At 38.7% G+C, this 18,511-nt stretch overlaps 1 protein-coding gene across 1 annotated transcript in view; it reads left to right on the top strand.

The window, feature by feature from the left end:
• The window catches only part of VSTM4 (V-set and transmembrane domain containing 4), a 31,758-nt gene extending 14,829 nt beyond the window's left edge, over window positions 1–16,929 (top strand). The window contains exons 6-8 of the mRNA XM_039709442.1: window positions 3,322–3,434; window positions 4,253–4,314; window positions 14,357–16,929. Coding sequence (XP_039565376.1) covers window positions 3,322–3,434; window positions 4,253–4,314; window positions 14,357–14,482 — 301 coding nt within the window. The 3' untranslated portion in view covers window positions 14,483–16,929. The remainder of the gene's footprint in view (window positions 1–3,321; window positions 3,435–4,252; window positions 4,315–14,356) is intronic.
• The last annotated feature ends 1,582 nt before the right edge of the window (window positions 16,930–18,511 follow it).

Genomic DNA, 18,511 nt, shown 5'->3' with positions numbered 1-18,511 from the left:
AAAAGAAAATTAAATCCAGATTTCCTTAGTGTAGCAAAGCAAATGTTTAGGTTTTGGTTTGCTACTTGACCAATAACAAATTAAGGAAAAAAATGAGTTGACCAAAACTCATTTCTTGACCACGTTTTAAAAATAACTACCTAAATAAAATAGTACAGTTATTTTTAGTTTCCAAACCACCGAATTCCATTTTCTGGTATTTTCTTTAAATACCCTTCTTCATATTATTTTCCTTGTTATTGGATCATTTTGCCAGTTTTCGGATCCAGAAACCCCCAGGAGGTGAAGCTTTGAAAGCAGGAACATTTTTTTCTGTCTTTCTTATTTGTGTTGGCCTGAACTCTCTAGTCCTTCAGTTACTGCTCTTCTGGAGATAAGTAATTGGAGGTAAATAAAGTGTTTTCCTCAGAAAATTGTCCATCTCAACACCTTGGTTCCACAGTGCCAATCTCACATTACAGGAGCACATTCTGCCACACAGAACCAGAAACAAGAATCCAGATATCCCTGGCACCTTTTCACACAGCTCTCCTACCTGGAAAATATCCAAGTAACTCCCAGTTCACTCAAGTGAATTTTTTGTCACCCCCCTGCAGACCTTTGACAAGAGAAAATAGCTGACTTAGATGACAAGAGGAAGAGTTCCACATCCTAGACTCTAATAAGGATAGCAAAGCCAAAATTCAGTAGTTTTCCAGGTCTTGCAACTGCTGCCCCATTCCATGATTATTACACGTCTTCCACAGTTTACTTCCCCAAACACCTATATTATTCTTGCTCTTTAAAAACTCATTAGATATTTCAAGAAATGCACAACATGACTCTGTTGAAATAGAAGCCTGGGGGCTGAAGAAGGAGCTGGAGATAAAAAACTAACTTTCCTTTTAGACATAGAACAAGACAAGCTCACAAAGAGGCAGTGTTTCAGGGCCAAGGAGTCTTTTCTGAGCCTCCTTGTTTGGTTTGAGGAGCTCATTTCTGAGACAGCAAGTATAGTTGTTGTATCTCCCAGAATTGGTTAACCCTGTGTGGCCCTGGCATTTAAAAGAAATCTACAAGTCTCAAAAACATTTGTTTGTAGCTTCACTTTTCCTGGCAAAGCAGGAATAATAACTAATGCAATGAATTGACACCAAGCTTTTTCATATATTGTTATGTCATAACAACAGCATCTTTAGGCTGCACATCTGCCTTAATGACCTTGGATTATTAAAACCAAAAACATTTTTTAAAAAGTATTCTCACCTCCTTTTTGGTAGTCTTTCTTCTTGGTAGCTTGCTGTTTGTACAAAGAAGCCAGGCAGAAGAGTTTCATTTTCTGCTGGTTTTAAACCATTTAATCTTGATTTTGGTATAGAAACAAATGGTTTTTGTGGGATCAGTTCATAGTAGAGCAGGCAGACATAGGAATAGTTTCAATCCAGCCCTCAGTTTACATAAAATCTGATTTATTTGTAAATTGTGAACATATTTTATTTTTTAAACACTTTTTAGAAAGTTTGGCAGCAAAGCTATGTTTTTGACTGAGTACATGAAATAGAACTCTGGAAAACCAGCAAACCAGAGTATTTTTTGCAATCTATACAAGTGTAAATCCAGAGTGATTTTACCAGTGGTAGTGACATTCATTTGAATTTACAACTGTGTAAAATGTGTCTGTAATTTTGTTGTTCTTGTGTGGACAATAGCAGAGACATCTTAACTTTCATTAAGTCTTTTGCCCTGAATATTTGATTCTATTAATATAAAGAATATTTTATTCTATTAATAGAAAGATTTCATTATGCAAAAGAATCTGGAGAGAAACAGGAGCTTGGGGGAAATGATTTAAAATTCAGTGAAATAAGTATTATCACTTTTACAGCTGTGGAGACCCTGGTTGTGTTCCATGGCATGGTGGAACTCACAGCACATTGTGGGAATCTATAAAATTAGATGGTGTTGGGAAAGCTGCAAAAGACAAGTATTAGAGACAACAGAACTGTGATTAGAGCTAAGTAGTAGCTATAAGATTGCTCAGAAGAAAAATTATGTAAGAAATAGAAAAGTAAGGACAAATAGAACATTGGTTTGTGTATTAATGCTTGGCTAGAATAACTTCCTAAGTTGCAAAAAAATATATCTGGCAAGATATTAGGAAGTCCTAAGCTTAATAATGGAGCTCTATAATTGTGTTTTAAAACTTACAAGTATGTATTGTATTTGAAATAAGCAAGCATTGTTTTAACCGAAAATACACATACTTGTAGGGGTTAGATAAAATTACTATCAATATACTTTTGAGAGAAAGGTCCCCACAACCACACTGCCCTAACCTTCCCCAGGGTGAGCCCAGGGGCAGATGCAGCTGAGCAACCAGTGCTTACCAAGTCACCTCCATCACTGTAGTCATCATAACTGAATGGTTTACACTCTCCTCGCATCCCAGCTGTGAGTTAAGTTTCCTTTCATTACCACTCAAGCCAGGGCAATTTTATTCCCCTTTAGCTGCAAGCAGGGAGCCCCTGCAGAGTCAGTTACCACAGCTCAGTGACCCACAGTGACAGGCACTGCAGCCTGACTGCAGACCCGAGCCTGAATATCCAAAGCAGGGTTTTTATCTCAGCCTTTGGGAGGTGATAAGGGTAAAAATCCAGCAGATAGGAGTCTGTTTACAGCATAACTTGTATTCTTCCCTCAAAGCTAAGAGCGCCTTTTCAGCACAGATGTATTGGGGAATGCCTGAGTTAGAGAGTGGAGCACAGCTTCCTGTTTTATATTCCCTGGGCACACTGGCCCCCTTGAAGAAGCCAGATTTTGCAGATGTGGGTTTTTGAGCTGCCTTAAGACAGCTCTCCTGTAAGGCTGCGTGCTCTCCTAGTCCCTCAGCCAGTCTTAGCCCAGAATCTGCATCGGAGATTTTACTTTTCCATACACTTATTGTGGGAGCTAATTCAACTATTGTAATCTGTCTGAGCCTCTGACCCTTGAGGGCTGGTGGGCAGAAGTTCACTCTGGGTACAGCAGTGGGGTCATACCTGCTTTTAAGGAGTAGGTGCTATGAAATGGGTCTTGTTTAAACCTCAGAGGTTGCATTTTCTATGCCAGATGAGTGAAACTCTTTGAGTTTCTCAGCCATACTATATGGCTGAAAAAATGCAAAACTCAGAGCATTTCCAACCCCATAAGAGGTTTTTCATGTTATATGCAGATCAGAATCCAGTTGTTGTGCACGGACTCCCACAAGTGGAAAGTGATGTGTTTGCATGAACTCACAGGGACAAGCTTTCTTTCTCTCCATTGCCTTATTTTTTCCCTCACTTTTGGGCCTGTGCTTTGCAGCTCTGGGGAGACAGTTACCAGTGTGACAAGCATGTCTCCTCTACAGCCTAAGAAGGTAAAGAAAAAGAAGGAGAAAGAGAAACTGGAGCAGCCACCAGCCATCCCAGCAAAAGGTATGAAAATAGAGGCACAGAGATATTTCAAATCCTGAGCACAGCCATGTAGGGACAGCAGTGTAGGACATCAGGAATTCTGCACTTTGCCACTGTCTCTGCCTGTTTTTACTCCCATCTGGTGGGGGGAAGAAATGCCCTGTACCTGCTGTGGGACAGGCTGTCACCTCCCTGCAGCTTTAGCTGTTCTGAGATGCTACTCAATGAGTCCAAGCAGGAGGTCTCAGCTCCCACTAACTAGAGGAGAGAGAGGAACCTCTGCAGCAAAGAGAAGGTTAAAGTTAGGCAAGTTGAAATTACTTGTTAGGGGTATTCTGAGGGAAACCAGCACACTGCATTCTTTAAAATTGCTGGTTCACTTGGGAAGTCAAGCAAACTGAGCAGAAAAAGACCAGCCTCTTGGGGACTTAATTTTCTAAGAGGATTTGCAACCCCAGGGTCGGTCTCACAAAGTCTTGGGTGCACTTTCTGAGCAACGCTGACATTGCTAAGCCAGTGGGAGAGAAAAGGGAAAGGACTTGAAGATTTGATGTGGGTTAGGTCACAAATGATCTGTTCCCAGGAGGTAAATTGCTCTAGTGTTTGCATACAAACAGCATGTCTTGCATATCAGATTCTTTAATCTTATGAATTTTTCTAATTCAAAACATTCATTATGTTTCCTTGTAAAATACCTGAAATATGGTTAAACTCATATATAAGTACATTTTGCTTCTAATTTGCTATTAATACATAATTTATAGATTGCTAATACATATACTAAAAATGACAGTGAATGATAATAATATGAAATGATCCCTTAATATCTATTTTTGTAGCTCCAATTGCCAATAATTTCCCGAAGCCCAAGCTCTTGAAACCTCAAAGAAAATTGATCCTGGTGAGTAATTTTCTGTGACATAATTTTCTGTATACTCTCTCAATACAAATGCTATAATGTTGCCAGAACTCTAGGTTTAGATATTATAAATTGCCTTAAAAATCATACAGGTCCTTTTTAAAATAATTTTTCAAGTGATGAATTATCTTGGTTCTTTTCATTTTGAGCATTATGTTACACTGGATCATGTTTTCCAGCTTTCTAACAGTTGTCATGTCTACAAACTTGGCCTGTCCTTAAATGAAACCTGCTGTTCATTCTCACGTGCTTCTAGCAGCTGGTGTTTTGGAAAAAAAACCAGTTACTGACAGAATCATAACTGTACTGTTCACACTTCTTTTAAAACTTTTCAAGTGAGAAATGGGGAACCTTATTCTGCACTTCATTGGTGTAAGTCAGAAGTGCCTTGAATTGCAGGAATAAGATGGATATATATAGCTCATACTAAGGAAAAAACCTTCATATGACAGTTTCTCTTGGGTTTCTCAAACGAGTTTCTGTTTGAAAAATACCCTTGCAGATACATGCCAGATGAATCAGATGGATGGTGAGATGTTTCTCTGATTTTGTAACAAAGCAGTGCCTGGACAAGACATCCAGTGGTAATAGAGTGACAGAGTTTTATACCAACTCACTTCAGATGCCTGTAGCTGCTGTGGTCTGCTCTGTTCTCTGCGTAGGCAATAGAAAGAGGGATGAGTTAGAGTCAGAGCCTGATGTTCCTGGTAATTCAGACTACTGCTCTAAGTTGCCTTTTGGGAATACTTTCTTCCTTCTCTGGCAATAGAGAGATCCCAGAGAGACCAATTTTGTATAATTAGGCAAAGGTGGGTACCCAGAATTATGCCACTGGAATAACTCAAATGCCATGTGATGGTTTCACTTTCAGGTGAGGCTTAGAACTGGGAGCCTTCCCACCAATTGTCAGTAAATAACCTCTACTTTTTACAACCCTGGATACCTGGGCATAATGCCAGGTGACTTGAGAATAGCTCAGCTAATATCTTAGGCAATTTTAGGTATGGAGCTCGTTGTTCCTCTGCTGGTCCTGCTGGGATCACCCCTTGGCCAGACTCTGTCATACCAGTCAGGCTGACAGAAGAAGAGGCAGAGTTTAAAACTCCATGAAAAAGGCTTTTTGTTAACATGTGGCAGGCCAAAGCTATGCTAAGAGGACAAAGACACAGATGAGAGCACTTGGCACCAGGGGTGACAGCCACCCTTTGCTGTGCACCCGGAGTAAATCCCAGCGCCTGGGCACAGCAGTAATCAGGCAGTCTTCAGCCCTCTTAGGAAAAGCTCTCACCAGTTAAAGCCCTCAGATACTTCCAGCAGGTCATTAAAGCACATCAACACATGCTGAACTTGAAGGAAATCTGTTTCCACATACTTTCTCTTTCTGAAATAATTCCAAGGATGTCCCTCAAATAGCTGTTGCTCTTTCCACCCTCCTACCCAACACCAGTTAAGGTCCAAACACTTTGGAGGTGAGCAGGAGTAAAGCCTTTTCAAACAACAAAATCAGTTTTGTCTCCCCTAGCACAACTGAGGATCCACATGCTGCATGCAGACAACAAACTGTTTTAATGCCTTGCTGCTGGAATTCAGTCAGGCAGCTGATTCCATGTGTTGCTCTCTTCCCTTTCGTATTTCACCTCAGAGTGCACCTGGAGAGATGCAGTGCACAGTCCATGGGCATGGGTTTGTTTTAGGTTAAAAAGTGATGCAACAAATATGGACTCACCTAGCACTAAAGTGCATTAAGGGACAAAGTAAACAAAGCCAAAGTCAGTCTATAAGGCACATTCAGAAGCTGAGCAGGGCACTTCCCAGAGCAGTTTCCCAAGTCTGTTCCTCTTGCCTCTTTCTACAACACAGTTATCTATGTTTTGTATCAGGAAAAAATAATCCATACTTTCTGCTTTTAAACTACTTTTTTTTTTTGTTTTTCCAGTGAGGAAAATTAAACTAATTAAAGTTAAAGAAGTTTAAAGAAAGATGAAAAATACAGAAAATACAGAGAAAAAGACATATCAAATACATCCAAATGAAATTGGATGTATATTTTTTATTTTTAGTAAACATGTCTCCCCATTTTAATTCTCAAAAAATTCTCAGATTTTAAATTTTCCATCTGCTTTGGAGCAAAAAAATTATCATCATCCTGCCAAATCTCTGCAGGATAAAATAACCTTTTTTTTCCAACTAATGATTGCACAGCTGGTGTCTACACTAGGTCTTTTTTCACTGATGGCACACTTACCACGTAATCACTACTGCAAAGACAGACACAAATTGCTGAGTTTCTAGGCTACTTCTGAGTTTTTCCTGTGCAACCCTAGGAAGAGACTATAGTGGGGCACCAGGAGAATATTCTAGAAAACCTAAGCTAACAAGCTAGAGTGTAAAGGAACATTACAAAATAATTCCAGTGTTTTGGGAAATTTTTTGTAATAGCCTAAATACCAGCAAAATTATTTCCAGAGGACATATGCTTTTGGTTTCTTGAAAGATGTTTATAATAAGCTAGAGAATTTCTTTTGTTGTTAACGTGCTAGAGTGGGTTGCAGTGTAATTTTACAAGAACACAATAACCTGGATGAAATATGGACATAATCTCAATGAAAATTAAAAAAAAACAAAAAACAAAGAGAGAAAGCCTAATACCAAGTTCAATTGCACAGCTTTGAGTAAAGCCTTTTAAATACTTCGCTTAAGTCATATTGCTTTTGCTTTAGCCAAAATAACAATTCTATGCTCCCCCTGTTGCAAAAATATTCCCCATCTGTGTCATTCTCTATTAGCATCAATGAGAAATGTGTACAGATCAAAGGAAATAGAGATGCTGAAATGCAAAAAGGGATGACTTTTATAGCGTGCAAGAAGCACAGAGAGTCATTATGAAAAGGAAAATTCTAGGGGCTCACAAACTCTTCTCTCTAAGGGCTGTTCTGCTCTAGCCTTAAGTACTTAGCCCTTTGAGTTGGTAGACATAAATCTTCTATTTCCTCAACCAAATTTTCTGGTAAGGCTTTCATTGCCTCATAGAGATTAGCTGTCATAGCCCAAGAGTGTCAGCTACAGAACATCATCTAAATGAAAAGGCTTTAGAGTCTTTTCATGAAGGTTGAAACCATCAATCTGAGGAGCTCCTGTGTGATTCACTACAACCAATGGAAAGGATGCGACTTCGGGTTGGATCAAACCTTCAAATCTTTACTTATGCAAAATTTTTGTTGACTTCATCATTTTCACACTAAATTTTAAGGGGAGGAATATCTGCTCAGATACGACAGGCTGTAGGGAATCTTCTGATTCTGCCACTGACATGTGCACTCTGCTATATCATATAAATATCACACTTTGAAATCAGGTATATATTTCCTGTATTACAAATTATCCCCTGGGCTTAGTTCTTCAGAAACATCCATGTAAGTGTCACAGTCCACAAGAGTTGGCTTCTGCTGTTCCTACACTGACCAGCCTCTTGAATACCCTCTCTGTGGAATAGAGTGTATCTATTTTTTTTCAGTTTCTCCAGAGGATGTGAGATGTCCATAGGACATGAATATCTTTTGCACATTCAGGTTGAGACTTGGAACTCAACATACTCAAAGCTACTGAGTTATGCCTGCTTCCCCATTCAGATTGAAGTTGCTATCTTTACTCCCAAGAAGGAATAATGTGTATAAATACATAAAATTTCTTGTTGGATCAGTGTCTAGACTTGTATATTTACAAAATCCCACAGCAGATGATTTTTGTGCAATGACACATTTGGAGTAAAGAAAGTGTCACCAGTTAAGTGAAAACTTTTAATTACTTCATTGGGTTTTTTTTAATGATAAGAAGGAATCAGCCTGATTTCCAGCAGTGTTGGTTTAGAATCTAGGAATAACTGCAACTGTAAAAGCAATAGAGCATTAGCAAAGGTGAGGATGCTCTTCCCCCAAAACTCATTCAGTGGGACTTATCAAATCATCTTTGTCCCGTATTCTGTAATCATAACTTCTGTGAGATTCAATACCAAAATTTAGATGCAATGGTGAAAGAGTCTTCACAAATTTTGTACATATTCTTTTCAGGGAGTGTAGCATTTTATGCTATAGGGAGTAAAAAATAAGTGTCTTAATGGGAAAAAACCTGCCCTTTTTATCTGATAATGCCACAAAAAAGCATAATTACTACTCTCCATATTTTCCAGTGTCGTATTTCTTAGCTTTAGCACTGAATGTCTCTCTTGATATTTCAGCACTCTTACTGGCCAGTAGATGGATTTCTAGAGGATAAGTCATTTTGCAGGCCTAGCTTCAGAATTTCTGCAGAAGTAATTTCTGAAGCTTCTCTGTTACAGGAGAATCTCTGGCTTTCTGCTAGCAATCAAGTCACTGACATGGGTAAACGCTTGAAGTTCTTAAAAAAAATCTTTTTCTGACTTCTGAGTTATGGTACAATCTTAATGAGGAGGTCATCCCACTGAAGTTCATAAGGGTTTGAGCATTAAGTCTGTCTGTGGCCCTCAGGAGCACTAGTGATTTTAGCACAAGTAAGGCCACATATTTTAAAGGGAGGGATTTTTCAATGTAGATTTAAAAACAGGACTGTCAGATCCTTTTCTCTCTGAACCTACAGTGAGTTTTCTCCTGTCTGACCCCACAGCCAGCATGTGCTTTCTGCAGTGTTCCTGATGGCCCAGGCAAGGGAGTTGCAGCCCATCCACCAAAAATGCTGGATCTTTGACATCCTGACTTTCACCTCACTCACTGACCCTTCAGTGGTGGCCAAGCTGCCAGCCATATCCCATCCCCTCCACAGCTGTAAAAAACAGATTCTTTGAAAAGGAGATATGCAGAGGAGAAGATGGGCTACCCCCTTTCCCTTAGGCTGCACTCAGCATGCAGTTTCCACCCTTCTGGGCATGCATACAGAGACAGCCAACAATCTCTTCCTGTGGAAACAAGCTCAGTCAGTTGGCCTGGGGAGTCCTGTCTCAACACTTTCTGATGGAGTGTGCTCAGCAGTGACACTGGATGCTCCTGAGCTGTGCCATCTGGACAGTATCTGCATTTTTTCTGTGGAGCTTTTTACCGACTGTGACTACAAAACAGGATGTTTCTCAAACATTAAAGGAAAAAGGCCAAAGAGTCAAGTTTGGCTTTTGCAAGAGAAAGAAAAATAATGGTAGTTCCAGAGTGTGCTTGCTAAGAAGAACTTCATGGCAGTGGGGCAAGGCTGCTTGCTTGGTGCTGTGGAATAACCTGGCAAGAAGTGCAATTCCTAGGGGCTGGATCAAACAAACATCAGCAGCACCTCTTGGCTCTGTACCTTTCCCATTGGCACTTCTGCAGCATCCCTGGGCACCACATGTCCACCCAGCAGCAGGCATGGCAGGGCCACAGGATGCAGTTTGCCATACACTGGCAATCACACCAGCAAACATCTGCAGAACTGGCAGGGTTTTATCCTTGCTGACCTAAGCCATTCGCTCATGAGTGCAGGGCATGCCAGTGAAGGTGGAGTTTCATTTTCAAGTGCTACTGCAGAAAACCAGGGTTACTAAAAATACTGTGAACTCTGACTGGAATTTCATAGCATGGCTTTAGAAGGGACCTTAAAGATAATCTAGTTCCAACCCTACTGCCATGTGCACATTTTGGGACATATGCTTGTAAATCCAGAAAACTCAGAGCTGAAAATTTAATTTCATCTACAGGTTTTTTACCCCTGTGTAAAAGTCTTTCTGTATCATATCTCAAACAAAAACTACATTACATGTGATTATATAGACACTGAATTCAAAGAGGAATGTCTGCAGCAATAGTCTCTAAAATATTTAAGACTGAAATGAACTGGGAAGTCAGGCCTTTTCTGCTTATTTTTGATAGTAAACTAAAAATTCACATTGGGTTTGTCATCTTCATGGTAACATGTGTGGTCATGGAACAGTGAGATTGCAGCAGTCTCTAAGTGCAAGTTGGCATCAGTTGTTTTTCCAGAGAAGCTAAATTTAAGAGGTTATTATTTGCTTGTTTTCTTTATACCTAATCACAAATTTGGATGAGAGTAGTCTTAGTTAAAACTTCAAGAACTTTCAAGTCTGACATTGCTCACAGTAAACATCCTTGAGGCTGCAAAGAAACAAGCTAGCTAAGCCTGGCAGGAGCAAAATTGACATTCCTGGTAATTTTGAAAATAATTATTCTGAAAATTCAGAATAATTATGATTAAAACCCCAACCCTTCTAGTTAATTTTTAACACATTTATATACTAGACAAACCCAATAAAAACAAAACTATTTATACACATACTTTAGTTTCTTTTACATATTCACATGGTAGACCTTGCAGATTGCTTAATAAGAAAAATGTTCCTATAAGTGAAGTCTTTTGAATAGTTGCCAATGGGAAGCCCTGTGACTGGAATAAACTAAAATTAAACTGGAAGAAACCTGGAAGAGGAATCATTTTTCATTTGCCAGAAGATACACTGGAAAATCATAACTCTTCCTAATTTATATTTTGGCAAAGTGTATGATCCCAAGATGAGAAAACAGATGTGCAAGATAAATATTGTATCTAGGAATGCCACATTGGAATAGAATCCTACTTGAAAAAATAATGTCAATATTATTTTAGAACAATGATGCAATTTTTTATAAAAGGATGTTGTAGCCCTAGAAATCCCAATGGCCTCCTAGAGGAAGACTCAAGACAGAAAGAGAAGGGTGAATGGCCAGTCATTCATTGTCTTCCTCTTCTGCCCTACCTTCCATCCCTCCTATAACACCAGTTATTAAAGTCACACAATTGTTCCAGAAAGAAGGTGGTGGCACATTTCCAGGTTAACACTGCCAAGACAATATCCAATCCTAATGAGAGATGAAATTGTAGAATTAGAGGTTTTTTCCCCTGTCTGCGCAAAAAAGTTGGTTTTGGACAAACAAACCAGCAAAATTAAATTAAACATGTGGTTGATAAATGAAGTGCAGAAGAGTGTATGGAATAAAAACCTGGCTACCACAGGTACTTAAAGTGCTGTTGGCTCCCATGCACTGTTATTACACATCTTTTGCTGAAAACTGTATACCTTTCACAATTTTGAACCTCCTGTGTGTTTCCTCATATTTTCAATCAAATTATTACATACTAGAAATATGCATAAGGGAAATTATTCTACACATTTTATGGTGTGCTGTTGCTTGTAGCAGTAATTGAAGTACCTTTTCCACTTATGAAAGTACTAATTTTATTTGGTTTTATTGCTTTTCTAGATGCAATTATTTATTTAGTGTGTTTTGGCTTTATTAAATTATGTTTACTATAGGAACATCATAAAAATGTATGAAAGCAACACATCAGCCACTACTGCCCAATGACTTATTTTGGGGAATCTAGTGTTATTTTTCATATCCAAACATAATAGAATAAGGTAAGAATAAAGAGATAATCTACAGTGGAAAACAATGCAATTTTGAGATAATATAATAAAACACCTGGACAATATGGTTTCATAAATCTTACTTCTAAAATTTACATGAGCTGGGCGTTAGGGTGGCTATTTTTGGACATGCAGCATTTTCTAAATGGAGGCATAACAAGAAATATGATTAAACAAAGGGGAAAACATATATATATTTAGCTTGTCCTGAACAACTGGTTCCTACAGAACAATGAAAATATTTCTACCTCAACAGATGTCTGCATCAGACTTAGGAAATGTAGAGTTTTATTCTGGCAGTGACCAACAGCTTTGTTTCAAAAGTTTTATCAGATTCATTTTTAGGAGTCTTTTCACATGCAGTGTATCATTATGCATTGAAGGTCTGATGTGACTCTGAAGCTGGCAGCAAAATTCTCAATACCTTCAAACAGAAACTCAATATATTGTCATACACTGAAAATCTTCAGCATATGTTGGTGTTATTGTGGTGTCCACCCTCAATATAACTCCTGTATTTAGCTGCTGTACTACATAACTGAATAGACAGGCACATATTGTTTGAAATCTCAAAAGGAATCTCTAACTTAACATAAAAGCAAAAAACACTTGAAGTGCCTAGAAGCTGAGGCTAATACTTTCAGGATAGAAAGAAGAGGGTAATATAAAAATTTTTCAGCCATCACAGCAGTTGACCAAGAATTTTTTTTAAGACTTCAAGCCAAGGCCAGGAGAGGAGAGATGTCCTCCTAAACCCTGTGGTTCAGTTCAGTCCTAATATACTAACAAAGAAAATATATGTTGGATTTCTCTTAAAGTCAAGACCTGTCTGGATCCACAGGAATTCCTTTGGTCATTACTGCAGAGATTTCAGTGAAAGCAGGAAATATTCTGTGTTGTCAACAGCAGAGCATTTGATAGTGAATGAGGCCAGAATTTGAGATGAAATAGGGAGGGAGAGAAGACAGCATGCCCAGTGAAATGCAGAGGTGCCAGCCCTGCAGGCAGTGCCCTGCAGAGGGATTGTACTCACACTGCACAGACTGACTGACTTCAGACACACCACTTGCAGCAGCAGCTGCACAAATTTCTGAGGATCTGATCTGCAGGGAAGAAATAAGATCAAATTAACGCTGGAAAAGTGTAAACTTTTTCACCCTGATGTAAACAATCTGAAGTGCTGAGTGTGAGCAACGGTCAAGGTAAAAGGAGAGGATTCCAGAGCAGTGCAAAGGACAGGAAGCGGGGAATACAGGGACTGATTTCAGTGGGTATTAGATGCTTAACTTTTTAGGCAGAAGACAATACAACTCTTATACAAACACATTTCAAGGAAATAGGAATAATTTGTCTTAAATCAGAAATAAATAAGCAATAAATAAAATGTGAAACTTTTGGCCTTGGCAAATATTTACAATTTCTTCCTAACATTTAAGTACTGTGTGGAAAATCTGGGTTTATGAACTTTGAAAATTCAGTTTAAGTTTACAACTGCCATTCCTTAGTCTGAGAGATGCAAACTTTTCATGGTTACTTTTCGTGACTGCAAAAATTTGCATGGCTGAAATGTTTTGTTTTTTTTTTAATTGTCTTCTGCACTTCAGCTTGAGGACACCAGTTACTTGGGTAGAACACAGTACTCAAGAAGATAAAGAACAAATTCTCCTGTTCTTGCATAGGGCTGTAGAACTCCACCCATTTTCAGGGAGCATAAACCTCAATCTTCTACAGATGAACTGAAATCCATTTCAAGTACTGAGGTCTACACACACAATTCCACAGCAACTCTTTTATTTATTGCTACATTTTTTGAGGTGAATTAGACATGAACAACCCACTCCCAACTGTGAGAAAAACACACACAGGAGTACAGTACAAGATTTTCCTCCTCTAAGCCACCTGAGTCCGGATGAAGCTGCCAATAGCAGTAGGTAGCTTCTGCTGTGCATGATAAATTTGTTGAGTAAATTTTATTGACCATGTCCCTTAGCTAAATGTTATAGTTTTAAGTCAAATTCAATCCTTGTAATACAGCAGACAGTTTTGGTGGTATGGCCTTTGTTCTAAACTCTGAACTCATCTATAGCTTGGCAAAAGTGGTGAAATTCCACTGGAATGGCAGTAATTCTATCCAGTTTTTTCTGCCTTCTGTGTATTTTTAACATTTTTTGGTTGTGTTAAGAAATATACTGAGAGGCTTTGTGAGTGGCTGTGATTAGAGATGTAACTGGTCCAAGGGTTACAGCTGGAAAGCACATCTGGCATATATCTTTTAAATTGTGAAATCTGCAATAAATAAAATTGGGAAATTTAGTGTTAAGGAGGCTGAACATTTTGCTGAAATACATCTTTCAAATCTGTAATATTTGAATTGTCAAAATATTCTGTTAAATTACAAGCAAATCTGAAAATCCTACTTAGCCCTGTTTCCCATTTTTAATATTATTTTTACTTCATCTTCTATGAACTATCTCTAATGCTGAGTAAATTGATTAACACATAGAAGAATTAGAATGGGTGGGAGAAGAACTATACCCAATGTTATAAAATATCTACATTTAGCGGTAACGACATTATAACGAATTTGATGGTTCTGTTTTGCAGCCAAAAATCGCAGAGGAGAATTTAACATATGCTGAACTTGAACTGATGAAGCCAATTCAGGAAGCCAAAGGCATTTCCAGTATGACAGTCTACGCACAGATACTCTTTGAGGAGAACAAGCTGTAATAGTTCATGCCTGTATAAATGTCCTTTGTCTGTGTTCTATTTAATTCTTGCTGTGCTGTTTATTTATAAAAATCATATAAATGTCCTTATTTTTTTTATTTCTTTTCATGCACTTCTATTTTTCTATGAGACTTTTAAACACAGTTTAGTTGAAAGTAAGCATAGAAAAAGCAGCTGTGACATCCCAGAGATACCCTTTGTGATGTTCTGTACCTCTGTTGGAAATGGACTGAAGTTCTACCTGGGGCATTTTTAACACTAAACATTATTCCTTCTTTAATGCTGATGTGATGAGTCCAGCTGCCAACATCAGTATCTTAGCAAGCCTCAGGAGGACTAACAGCAGGATCCATGCCCGTCAGCCTGCTACTGAAGGAAAAGACCACTGACCAGGAAAATGGCCACTTTAATGAATTTCGCCCCATCACAAAAATAATAACCCAGTAAAGCTGAGACTTTTTGCTCCAGCCAAGGAAAAGCTAAAATTACTTTTCCTACTTTTTTTCCCCTTCTCCAGAAATAGTTAAAAAGGTTTATGCTCTGTGTTTCCAAATTCCCTTTTTAAATGACATTGCTTTAAAAACTTGCGTTACTTTTAGTATGGTGTTTGAAATAAATTATTTCAAAATAATCTGAAGGAAACATTTATAGCTAAACTCCCATGATTTAAGGAAGAATATTCGTAGCTTGGGAATATCTCCCAGGATTTGATTTTTTAAAATTCTGATTGGGAATAAGAAAAACTTGATAGTGAGTAAAAACTGAGAGAACCAGGACACTGCTTTTGGTCTTGGTTTAGTTTGATATTTCCAAACCTGCAAAATTTTCCTCCTTTAGCCTGCACTAATGAGCTGCTGACCTAGAGGATGAAATTACACGGCTTCTTCTTCAGTATGGAACAGACTCTGTAAAGCCCTGCTGACTTTGGAGGTAGTTCTTTGGAAAGACCAGGGCTCAGGAGATAGGGAAATGAACTGAACGTGAGGACACAAAGTAACATTCCTCTTTCCTTACCTCTTGACAACTGAGAAGGCATTCTTCCTTTTCCTTTGATACACATTCATGGAAAATGAGCTATTCTGTGCCATCCTGGGCATTTCAGTCATGAAGAATAGCTGGAATGATGTTTTCAAGCTCATGTATCTTCAGTGTCTGAATTTCCCCAAAGCTCAATGATAATTCAAATAGCTAACATCTTTCAGCTCTTGGGAAGCTTTAACCCTTGAGTATCTGTACAGTTCATGGAGATGTAAAAGCTTTGGCTCTCTAGGTCACCATCAGGTCATGGAGAGGTGACACTTGGCCCATGCCAGGTCTTCTCCAGGTCTGTGAGGGAGCCCCATCACAGGCTGCTTGTTCAGCAGAATTTAATGTGGATTTTGGAGTAGCACTCCCTGGGCTCTGGAGTCGTAACTAAGATGGCCCAAGCTGCTTCTTCCTTTACAGGTTACACCCCTTTAGTGGTAGTAGAACATATTCTCACCAGGGCTCAGAGTGCAGCTGGGATTCACCACAGGAACACTCCTGCCCTTGTTCCTGCTACTGCATGGGAGTGCAGGAGAGGAGGGTGGTGGGACAATCAAGGGTGGGGACAGGCATCCAAGGGCAACCACATGACAGAGCACATCACTGCCTTTTGGAGGGGTTCACCAGAATAAGTGAGTTTGTATGAACTGGTTTTTAACTTTTTTGAACAGTGGTAGAGATTAGGCAGCACACATAATCTGCTATTGTCTAGCCAGGATCTGTAAATATAAAATGCAGTCATCTTCTTCCACATTGGATAAAAATCTCTTCTATAAAAAGGAATTTAAGAAAAGCTTATCAGGCTGACCATTATGTACAATACTAATTCCAATTCTATTCCTTCATCAAAACAGTTCTTTCCAAACTAAGGCCAGCTTTCATCAATAGATTTTTTAGTAATTATTTGCATTTTTAACGTTTGCATTTGTGAGTTGTCAAAAAAGATGTTTGTTTCACCTTTGCATTATTCCAGGATTTAATCACCCACCAAAAGGGCATGGTATCTTTCCTTGTTCTCTGATCAGGTGTTGGACTTTCAGTGACAGCAGCAATCAACTCATTGACCAAAACCAAATTGGCGCTCATGAGTGATTCAACATTCAGGGCTCAATTTTTGAGCATCCTGGCTATTCAGAGAGGACATCTGTTCAAAAGGCCTTAGAGAAATGTAGAATTTATTAGTTGCTACTTTGGAATCTAAAATCCTAACACATTAATGATTTGAACACTTAGCTGTGAAAACTTTCAGGTTTGGTTACAAACATTTCTTTAGCATAGAACTGGCCATTGTGCTCATTGTTCATAAGAATCCTCTACTGTATATTTATGCCCAGCATGTTAATGAATACCATTCTTTATGTATTAACATCCTATATATTCTTGTTTATGTTTGATATCTAATTCCCCAAAATAATAGTTAATTGAACTGAATAAATTACCTTTTTTGTAAGATTTGTTGTCTTAGTCTCTGTAGCATTTATTGCTTCCTAGAGAGGGATATTGCTTCCTAAGTTGAAGGACATGTGTTTATCTCTTACACAACATTTAGAAAGTCACAGTATTTGGAATTGAATTCTTCTTTCTGCAGAAAATTCCAGCTTTTTAAATATTTTCTATTTGGAACTGACTTCACATAGCAGCAGAATCCCAAAAGGCAACAGACCAGCTGAGTGAAACAAGGCCAGAAATATTACTTGGGAGAACACCCATCTTCCCAAGAAGACATTTCCTATATATTTTCTGATGCAATGTCCACCTAGATTTAATAATGCCAGGTCATATCACTGGGGACAGGGAAAATATTATCCTGCAATTAATTGCACATCTGTAAGTATCCAAGCAGCCCACTGAAAGACTACAGAGAAGAAAATTTCGTTGAGTGTAATATGCTTTAGTGTGAGAAATGCAGAATAAATGGATTTAGCTCCTTTTAAGAGGAATTGCAAGGCCAAATTAATCCCTGGCATAACTCTCTCTGGCTTTAGCAGAACAGCAGCAAAGCTGAAGGTGGTCCACAGTTCTTTTATGACAGGAGTTCCTGTCATAAAAGAAGGAAGACTCTAGTACCTTACTCTATGAAGACTCTTAGTACCTTATTAAGCAGCAGTTGGAGTCTGTTGAGTCACACTGTTTTGGTTACTCCTTCAGTTTTCATTGGTAAAAGATGGCTTTGTGCTGAAATCTTAACAAATACAGCTCTATTAGCTTCCCACCAATTTAATATCAGATTGTTAAACGTTAATGTACTGCACCCTATAGCTTTAAATAGGATTAGATATGTTTACAGCTTTGGTTAAATACACCTTGTTCCTCCACATTAAATTTTATTACTGGAATCCTCCATCAGCAAATAGGAGTAAATCATATTAGTGTCGCAGGCTGTGTGGGGGTTGAATCTGCAGCCCAAGGAAAAGGTATTTTATTACTTTTTATTAGAACTTTCTAATTGGCAGGTGTGGTAAGCATGTCATTATGTCTGCAATTGCAAGCAAATTATTTGTTTTAGTATAACTGCAACGTAATTGTGGGGTTCTCTTCATTAAAAACTTGGTGAGAACACAAACGTGCTTTAGGGCTTTGTACACAGAGCTGTGACAAGACAAGAACACCTCTGGGGCTTTGTCCTTCCTGTTCCAGGCTGGCATCACCTTGGGCACAATAAACAGCAGTACATAGCTCGCCACAACCACACATCTTTCCTTGAGAAATTAGACATTGATATTTTTGGGTTATCCTGAGGAATGAAGAGGCCTGCAGGAACTGCTCTGACTGCTAAGACAAACTCTCCTGACACTGGGGAAGGTGGAGGAGCACAGCACAGAACGAAGACATCACATAAAATATACAGGACAAAAAATCACATGGGAATGGGCAACAGATGTCACTATCAAACAGTAATTGGATGCACGTTCTCCTCTTACCATGAAAGCAAGTAGTCATTGAATACTGCTCAGTGGTGCTGCACCATTTTTTCCACCTCTGATTCTGCCTGCTGTGTATAGG

Source organism: Passer montanus, unplaced genomic scaffold, assembly GCF_014805655.1.
Source record: "Passer montanus isolate IOZ18808 unplaced genomic scaffold, ASM1480565v1 scaffold21, whole genome shotgun sequence".
Taxonomy (NCBI): domain Eukaryota; kingdom Metazoa; phylum Chordata; class Aves; order Passeriformes; family Passeridae; genus Passer; species Passer montanus.
This window is presented reverse-complemented; position numbering and strand designations above follow the sequence as displayed.